The 9,383-nt window shown below is 49.4% G+C and overlaps 1 protein-coding gene across 1 annotated transcript in view; it reads right to left on the bottom strand.

Moving 5' to 3' along the window:
* Positions 1–4,504: 4,504 nt before the first annotated feature.
* SLX9 (SLX9 ribosome biogenesis factor) overlaps positions 4,505–9,383 on the bottom strand; it is a 38,900-nt gene continuing 34,021 nt past the window's right edge. The window contains exons 4-6 of the mRNA XM_066322495.1: positions 8,953–9,106; positions 6,423–6,491; positions 4,505–5,116 (exon numbers count right to left, since the gene is read on the bottom strand). Of these exons, the coding sequence (XP_066178592.1) occupies positions 4,990–5,116; positions 6,423–6,491; positions 8,953–9,106 (350 nt within the window). The 3' untranslated portion in view covers positions 4,505–4,989. The remainder of the gene's footprint in view (positions 5,117–6,422; positions 6,492–8,952; positions 9,107–9,383) is intronic.

Below are 9,383 nucleotides of genomic sequence, written 5' to 3'. Positions count from 1 at the left end.
GGCAGTGATGCCAACAGACAAAGGCAAAAAGGCCACGGTGAAACCCATGAATCTAGGCAGGGACAAGTGGGGCTGTGCTGAGGCAAAGGCTGGATCAAGTGATCCACCTCTGCCCCTCTCTTGTGCAACATCTCAATAAAAGGAGTTGCTGGTGCCAATCTCATCTGCTTCCAAAACCATCACCAGCTTGAATTTGCATGCAATTGTATGTCCTTGGGTTCCCTGAGGCTGTTCCTGCAAGAGCCCACCTGGGTTGGTTTCAGAGGTAAATAAAGGGCAAAAGAAACAGATACAAGTGTGGGAAATGTAAGGATCAGCCAGGGAAGAGGGAAGGAAATAACCCCACACAGGGAAAGCGCTCACTGCACATGCTGGAGCATGCAAGAGTGGCAGAAGGTCAGAAGTGCCAAGTCTCTGCTCTGCCAGGCACTTTCTGGGCCAGAAGGAGCAGGAGATATTGGAGTTTCAACTGCCTGGAACTCCCCGAGTGCTGGGTCAGCCACACTGCCCACCGTGGGACTGTTGAGGACCACACCATGGCTGGAGGGATCTGCTGGCACCCGCAGCTACGTCCCTGGCAAGGTGCCCCAAGCAGATTCTCCTGTGGGCTGGGATCACTGGTGACTGTGGGGATTGCTCTGCTGTGCCAGCAAAGCCAAGCCTGTTTATTACACCCGTTTATCAGTATTTATAGGTCACTATGTTAATATAAAATTTTCCAGTCAGACCCCTTTGTCCCACTCCCCTTTATAAACACAACCTTTCCAATTATCCTTCTTACACTAGCCATGTCCTTGTTAGCTCTTTTGCCAGCAAAGTCCTTGTTGCCTCTTCCCTCATCAGAATGGTCAATATCAGAGGGTCAGAGTGACCAGACATGATGTCTTCACTTCTCTTCCTGAATTCACTCTCCCTCAGCTTTCACTGTACTAGGGCCAAAAGGTCAGCACCACTACCCAGCTCAGCTTCTATAGCTGCCTGATCTCCAACAGGGGCATGCAAGGTTATGGAAGGGTAAGGAGTGCAGGTCTTTTTTGTGAGCTAGGAGACAACTCCTCACCCCCAGACAGCAAACCTACAGGTACACCCCCAAATGACCCACAGAGGCTCAAAGCTCAGACTGACCAGTAGCTGAAGAAATGCATGGGAAGGCAGTCAGTCCCACTGTGCCCTAACCAGGGAGCAGAGGAGAGCAACCATACTGCAGCAGAGACCCAATGCTCCCAATATTGCCACTGCTCCCCACCAGCTGCCACTGGCACCCTAAGTACAGCGTAACAAGTGTAGCTGAGGCTGGAGTTGCACCAGACCATGGCATGACCCAGGGCCTGCTCTCAGCTGGTGAATGGAGAACCTGGGAGTCATCTCAAGGAGCCCATGGCAGCCCCCCACTGGTCCCAGCCAGCACTTTGGACAAGCCATCTGGACCCCAGCAGCCACAAGGTTTCCGCAGCAGCCTGGGAGGCAGCCAGCTCCACCCCAATTCCCACAGCACCAGCGTGTGCCTCAGTGCTGGGGCTGACAGGGCTGCCAAAAGCCATCTCACATGCTTAGCTCCAGGGAATCAAAGCAAGCCATGGGCACATAAGGCGGCCCATGGCTTTAAACAGACTGTAAGCAGAAGTGCTCTCTGCCCAGCAGAAGTCACATTTTCCATAGGCAAAGGGGACTTGTATGAGGTTTGTAAGGAAAACTTTCCAGGGCAGACAAGCCAGCAAGCGGAAGGAAGAAGGAGGTCGGCTATGTGCTCACAGCCCAAGGGATTTCCTAGGGTGAGGCTGGGACTGTGTCTGTGTGACTCACTGCACCCTTCTGAGCTGTGCTGCTGCCCTGATGCAAGCCCTGCTCCAGCAGGAACTAACCACTGGGCCATCCACGGAGAAATGTGGGAGTAGTAAGAGCAGGGATATTAAAAAATATCCCTACACACCAACACCATCATCCATGAGCTGATGGGAAGGGAGAATCCCCTTCCACCCACTGCACTGTGTGTAGCTGAAAATATCCACTGGTACCACCAGATGGACAGGATACCCTGGCTCCCACTTTCAGACACAGCTCTTTGAACAGCCTTCAAAGGCAAAATTCCCAACAGGAAAGAGAACAGCTCAAAAAAGTAGCCCCAAATTTCTCCAGTGCCGGGTTGAGGTGCATTCACTGCTTACTCACTTCTTGCCAAGTCTGGAGCTGCCGGGTTGGGCACCCACCCACCCCTCTGGCATAACTACTCCTTACAGCTTGGAAGCTATTTTTTTCCCACCCTGCTATCTAAAAAAGAAAAAAAAAAAAAAAAAAAAAAAAAAAAAAAAAAAAAAAAAAAAAAAAAAGGCGTGAAAGCTTTTATCATCCTGAAAACATGCCAACTGCGAAGGCGACTCTGTGTCTCAGACGCCTGTTTCCTGGCAAATTTTAAGTCCTTTTGCTCAACTGCTCGGATGGCGGGGGCAGGAGATGCCTGCAGCAGCAGGCTGTGAACTGGAGCTCTAAACACTCACATGTTTAACTGCTGCTAAATTCCTGGGGGACCAACAACTCCAAACAGCGGGCTCCGAGCTACACACACAGCCCACAGGATGGGCGCCGGCCCATCCAAGGTGAAGGGAAGGTGTGAATGTGTTGCACAATGGTGCTGCGCCAGCGTCAGCACCCTGCTCAACCTGCCTCTACCAGATCAGTCACCCCTTCACTTCCCAGACAGTAAGGCTTCAGCTCTGTTGGCTCCCAGAGGTTTGAAGGGAAAGAATGGGACCAAGCAAGCAGGCTGAGCAAGAAAAAGGTGCTGGACGACTCCACTGTTGGTGTTCAAATTTCCAGTGACCGGCTCCGGCTGTAGCCATCTAAAGGTGCTGGGAAATCCAAGTGCAGCCTGAGGGGTAGGAACCCTACCTTGGTGCCACCCTGGAAAGACAGATACACACAGAGCCCTTCACGACAGTGATGCCTTTGGGGCCTCCAAAGTGCTTGGAGCTGTTTTTGCAGAGGTATATCCAAGTTTTGACTAGGACTCAGGGATTATTCCATACCACCTCACCAGGGTGAGGGGGTAAGGACTCTCTGGCTTGCAGTCAAGGAAAAACATAGCAGCTTTGTCTGCCATTGTTCATTGTCTCAGGGTCTGGTGAGCATTCCTGCACATGAATCATCCCCTCTTTTGTCCTTTTGTTATTAATATTGTTACTGTTCCTTTTCTTATCTCATTACTGTTTCCAGTTTTCCATCCTCCTTTGTACTTAGAATCATCAACTGAGAGAATTATACAATAGTTTGGGTTGGAAAGAACCATAAAGCTCATCCAGTTCCAACACCCTGCTGTGGGCAGGGACACTTTCCACTATCCCAGGCTGCTCCAAACTGACCTTAAACACTTCCAGGGATGGGACAGCCACAGCTTCTTCAGGCAGCCAGTGTCAGGGCCTCAGCACCCTCACAGGGAACAATTTGTTCCCAATATCCCATCTAACCCAGCCCTCTGGCAGTGTGAAGATTCCCCCTCGCCCTGATTCTCCAGGCTCTTGTCCACAGCCCCTCTCCCTCTCTCTTTGAAGCCCCTATAGGCACTGGAGATGGGGAGGCTCAGTCTCTACAGAACTTTCTCTTGTCCAGGTTAAACAATCCCAATTCCTGGATGTCTTTGTCTTGTTCCCCCTCCCACCTTCTCTCCTTTTCAGCACAAGAACAGGGCTGCAGCTGGGGCTGGCCAGCCTGAGAGCAACAGAATGGAGGATGGGACACAGTCAGCATCTCTCCATGGCCTCTGCCAGCAGGAAGCTCCTGGCAGGCCCTGTGGGAAGAGGAGGGGCACTTCCCTAACAGGCAGAGTCAGCGACAGTGTCTGCACCACCAGAGCCAAAAGGCACCAGACAAAGCCACTGTTCAGCAGTGCCAGCCTAGACAGACAACAGCAGCAGCATTACTACTGAGGCAAGATAAGTATGATCAAGGTGCCAGCCACCTCCATCGAAGCTGCTTTCAGGCACTAACTTGGGTCAGAGCCAACTGCAGCAGGCTGCCTTCCCAAGGTTAAGAAGCATCAGTAAAATTTTTTTATGGTTCCAAAGACAGCACTGGTATTTTTGAGAGTCAAATCAGGATCATGTCTAATAGGGAATGGCTCTACCTTCAGTTGTCCCCCATGAAAATTCACTGGGGTTTTGTGAACACTGGTGTTCGGTAAAGAAAAAGCCTGAGCCAGAGGTTCCCAATCCCCAAAACAACTGGCTGAAGTTCAGAGCCTGCAGGCTGGACATGTTCTGGGATGCTTCCTACAGGGCAGGCCAAACAGGCCACAAAGGGCAAAAGAGGTGAGCATCACTCAACAGGAAGCATGTGCTTCTAGGGCAGGGGGAAGGCAAGTCCATGAGTTAGACATGATCTGCAGTAATTTCTCATTGCCTGATTCCCTGTAGACATGGAAAGAACGATTATATTAAGTCATTTTTCCAGAGAAGAAAATAAATTCGTATTTCAATTCCCATCTACCAAAACAAGAGGCAGACAAACTCAGTGCTGTATGAAAGTGTATTTATTCCAAAGCTGAATTTCTCACAGAAAACCAAGTCTATGAGCAGCAGCATTGGTCATGACAAACTCCAAAAGCCTCCTGGGGCTCCAGGGCTTGGGGTCCTGCACCATCCCAACAGAGCAAGCAAGAACATCTTCTCAGAGTTGTCAGGAAGAGGTGGGGGAATGACAAAAAACAGATACAATTGCGTCGTTGGCACAATTTCAGAAATCATGCCTGCTCACAAGAAGAGCAAATGTATCAAGACACTTTGCAGGGAGATTAATGCCTGCACAAGAATCTCACAGAACACCCTGCTCTGTGCAGACTGCCTGCAAAGAGCAGCAACTCCCCTGTCAGGAGAGAGTTGTGTTATTCCTGCAGACAGAAAGCAGGGCTGTTGGTTTTCATCATCTGCTGAACTGCTTCCAAGGACCAAAGTGGCTGGGATGTCGTGCCAGGGGATGTGCTCCTTTGCAGCTGAAGCTCTAAAAGGGTTCCCCTTCTTCCCCCTGTCTCAGCCTCTTGGAGAGGTGCTTGCTGATGGCCAGGAGGGGGTTGGCTCTGTACTCGGGATCGGTGATAACCTCGTGAAACCGAGCCACTTCCTCCCCTCTGAGGAAAGAAAAATAACACACCAGTTCTCTAAGTGCCTCATGTGAAAGGAACTGAGCAGATAAGGACCAACATACAGAGCAGCAGATTTCTGTTGAGACAGAGTGATCCTGGGTGTAAATCTCAGAGAGAGACAGTGCAAGAATAAACCAATTTAGCCAAGGGCAGAGCTCAGATTGCTGCCAGCTTCATGGGAGCCAGAGACTTTGATCTCATGCCACGGAGACACAAACAATCACTATAGTGTCCAGCATCACTTGGGAATCGTTTTTTTAGACATTTCCCCTAGTAAACCAGAAACAGGAGACTGTGGATCTGGTGAATCACCCAGAATGAAAAGTACTTCAGATTGCACCAGCAAAAAATCAAATTCTCTTTGGAGAGCTCATCTACTGACTCTCTCTACTGCTGAACCTGAGCCTTGGTAATCCTACATGCAACACTAGCTGGACGCCATGGGAAGAGCATTACACGATTACCTCTGCATGCCTGGTCACAGCTACTTCCTGGGGAAATGCCCTTGTCTTAAAAAGCAAGCAAGCAGGGAAGGACAAGAACAGAGCAGGAGTATTAAAAAAACTGAGTTTTCACACAGCCATATCCACTACAGCATCTGAATCTCCCTCAGAGTGCCAGGCTCTCCACAGCCTTGCCAGACAAACACTTGGTAGTGCTCAGCTACTGCCCTCCCCTTCCATGCTCTTGCCAGAGAAACAGAGAGAGGAGTCAATGCTCCTGAAGCTTGGGTTGGGGTAATAAGGTGAGGCTTAGGGAACCTCTCATCTGAACTAATACCTTGGGTAAGAAACCTCAAGACATTCCTCCATATTTTTTCCCTCCCACAGACTTGCCAGACCACAAAGAAGTAAAGCAATAAAGAGCTAAGCAAGAAAGGCATCCCAGCACCAACACTGGCCTGTTTCTGACAGAGAAGGTATTCATGGAGAGTAGTGCTGGATCTGTAGCCTGACTGCTCAGCCTGGATGGCTCAAAACTGACAGAAAGCCAGGAAACAAGAAAGCAAACAATGCCAGATCACAGAGATCTTAGGAGCCCCAGCAGAGCTGTGCTGAGAGAAAATGAAGTTCATGACGGCAGTATAAACTATCCAACAGACTAAGCCCAGGAGATACTTGGACACAATTAAGCTCTCCATCCTTGTTGACATTCAAAAGCCATGTGGACTTGGGTCTTGTGACCCTGCTTGAGTATGAGGATTGGACCAGGTGACCCCCACAGGTCCCTTCCAGTCTCCGCCATCCCATGAGGCTGAGCAGGAACTGGACACTGAAAACTGGGTACTTACAGGAGCTGATATTTCTGAGCTTGTTTCATCAGAGAGAAGTCTGCTGGTCCTGTCTTTGCTTTTATGCGGCTATGGAGAGAAGAAACAAAACAAGGGAGTGTTAGAGCATTAATTTAGCAATGGCTGTGTAGATGGAAAGAATTCAGGGATTCTGCATCTGCCTTTCCAGAAAGTACAGGTAATTAATTGTCCTGCATGGAAATCATCCTGAAAGGCAATTATTTCCATAGCCAGGCATTGCAGGGAAATGCCAACTCCTTCCACCCAAGGCTGACAGAGCAAGGGCATTACAGGAAAACCAGATCACTCGGTGCCAGAACTGATCATTAACTCTCCATGCCCAGATCACTTTCTGCTTATCACTGACCTCCAGGTCAAACTGATCCCGTTGCTTAGAGAAAAGGATTCCATGGAACCTCCCCTCCCCAGCCAGCACACATGTCACCTCTGCACAGCTCATGTTCCCTGCTGACACCACAGAGCTCCAGCCTCCACAGCCATCCGCTACAGGGAACACCCGGGATACTCAGCAAGAGGAGGGAGCTGCCAGCCCTGCTTTAGTTCCTGCAGTGGGATCACTGGGATGTAACATGCTGTAATGCAAGATGGTACAGCAGGAGATATAGATCTGCCATCTCTCTGTGCATTCCTTATTCCTGGGCAAAGTCCAAGAAGACCAGAGGTGTAATACCATCCCTCATGATGCCCGGTGCCAAGCAGCAGCAGAGATTTACCACAAAGCCAGCACTAAGCCCCAGCAAGGGACACACAGGGAGCACAGAGATTGCTTTTGGGACTTGTGGTGCACAAGGGGAGCTGCTAGTATAACTGGACGTTAAGGAAAGGAGAAGAAATTTCCATTTGTCAGGATTACACAAATGTGAAAATTAACAGTAGAAAGAGGCTAGGAAAAAGCTCTGCCTCTGTAGGTAACTCCTCCCCAATCTACCCTGAAGCAGCACACTGACCAAGGGGGAGAAAGAGGGCCTGCATCCTACCTCTGTTGGAGCAGGGATCAAGGAGGAATATTCCCACACTGGTGAATGCTGGGGGGCTATGGCTACCCCCACCTGATCTGCCCCAAAGGTCAGGAAACACAACAATTTCCCACCTCCTCTTCAAGACAGCAGGAACTGGTCTCTTGTTACAGTGACCTCTTCTTCCTATTTCCCTCTCTGGCATGCTACCCCCTCCATCCTCTTATTTTGCTTTTTTTCCCCACCACTTATTTTCTTCCTTTCTTCTTACTCCCCTTCCCTCACATTCCCTCATGTCACTCATCTCCATCACCCGTCTCTTCAATCAGCTCCTGCTCGTTTTCCTCCCCTCATTTTTAACAGCTCAGCACAGGAACAGCTTCTGGTCCTAGTTTGCCTGGAATGCCCACAGAAGCTCCAGAAAATCCTTTCTCAAGCTGGATGCAGCCCTTGGTCACCAGAGCAGGGCTTGCCAAATCTGTGTGTCCCACCAAGTCACCATTGCAGTCCCTTCAGAGGTGAGCAGCTCTGCAGAGGGTGACAAAGCCTAAAGGAAAGTTTTTCTAGGGTACATTCCCTGCTGGATTTCCCCTCAAAACCACCAGCATGCTGCCTGTTCACTTGGACCCTGTTAGCAGCTCAGCTTCATTACACTTCATTGCCTTCATTCATTATAAAACAGAATAAAAACCTCCCTGTAATGCGCTTTTACCCTGCAGGAGATCAAATTCCTGGAGAATCTAATCTTTTATTAATACTGCTGACAAATCACCAGAGTATTACCCCTCCTTTCTGTAATGATTCAAATCCTATAAAAGCCTCCTCTGATTATTTCAAACACTTCTATACAGACATTCAGGAAGCCAGAAGCCAGAAGCCAGCAAGGGGAAGAAGAGCCTGTAGCTCCTCCATGCCAATACCAAGGGAGGGCTGGTTTGGGGTTAGCAGGTCACAGGCAATGTAGGTGACATGTCAAACTCCCATCTCCCCTGTGCCAACTTGGGTTTCTAAAAGGAGAAACTTTTGGCAAAGGCCTGGGATAGGGAGAGAGGGAGCTGACAGTGCACACGGAGCAGCCAACTCAGCCGTGCTCTTGGCCTAAGTCATACTACAAGACAACAAAGATTCTGGCCAGAGCACAAAGGGCACTGCTCAAAGGGCTTGAACTGCTTCAGGATCAAGCCTGGATGAAGGTCTGGAAGGATGGAATGTCAGGCTGCAACACCACAAGATGAGGTTATCAGGTGAGCTCAGCAGCATTACAATGTGGACACCTACATGCCACTCTTGCAACTCCCTGGACATCTGGATGCTCTCAGCCTGTCTCATGCCAAACCTCATCCAAGTAATGTGGTTCCCCTCTCAACTGTGGGTTCAGAAGACACGTCTCATCTTTTTTTCTTGTGTCAAGTGAAGCATGAATAGGGTTAAAATCGAGTTTTGCATGGGACCCTGTTCTCCTGACCACTGCCTGTAGCTCCAAGCTGACCTGAAGGACACTTGACCCCACAGGAAGAGGGGAAACACACAGCCCATCTCTAAATGGCACATACCTTTTGAGAGGCTTCCTTCCCCTGCCACTTGTGGTCAGGAAGGAGAGCTCAGGCAGGGCTTCCATCAAGGGCTGCATGTCTCCCACCACAGGGGTTGCCTTCCGCTTCGCTTCAGCTTTTTGCTTTTGCTTGGCCAACTTTACACTTTCTATTTCTGCATCAGAAACAAGGAATTACTGGAAGAAGGGGAAACATCTGCAGGAGATAACCCTTGAGCTAAGAAATTCATAAGCTGTTTTACCATTTACAACAGGCCAAAAGTAATTTAAAGCAGCGATAAAATGAACAAAATGCAGTTGGGTCACTCCCTCCATTGATGTATTTGCTAGCAACTAGATACATCCTTTCTGACATTGGAATGGGAAGTGAAATTCCCAGATAGATTTGGTCTGTTTCCATCCCTTACACTGTTCACAGTGAAATGGCACAGG

The sequence above is a fragment of the Sylvia atricapilla genome, chromosome 7 (genome assembly GCF_009819655.1).
Source record: "Sylvia atricapilla isolate bSylAtr1 chromosome 7, bSylAtr1.pri, whole genome shotgun sequence".
NCBI classification, from domain to species: domain Eukaryota; kingdom Metazoa; phylum Chordata; class Aves; order Passeriformes; family Sylviidae; genus Sylvia; species Sylvia atricapilla.
The sequence above is the reverse complement of the archived record's forward strand: the minus strand, read 5'-3'. Positions and strand labels throughout refer to the sequence as shown.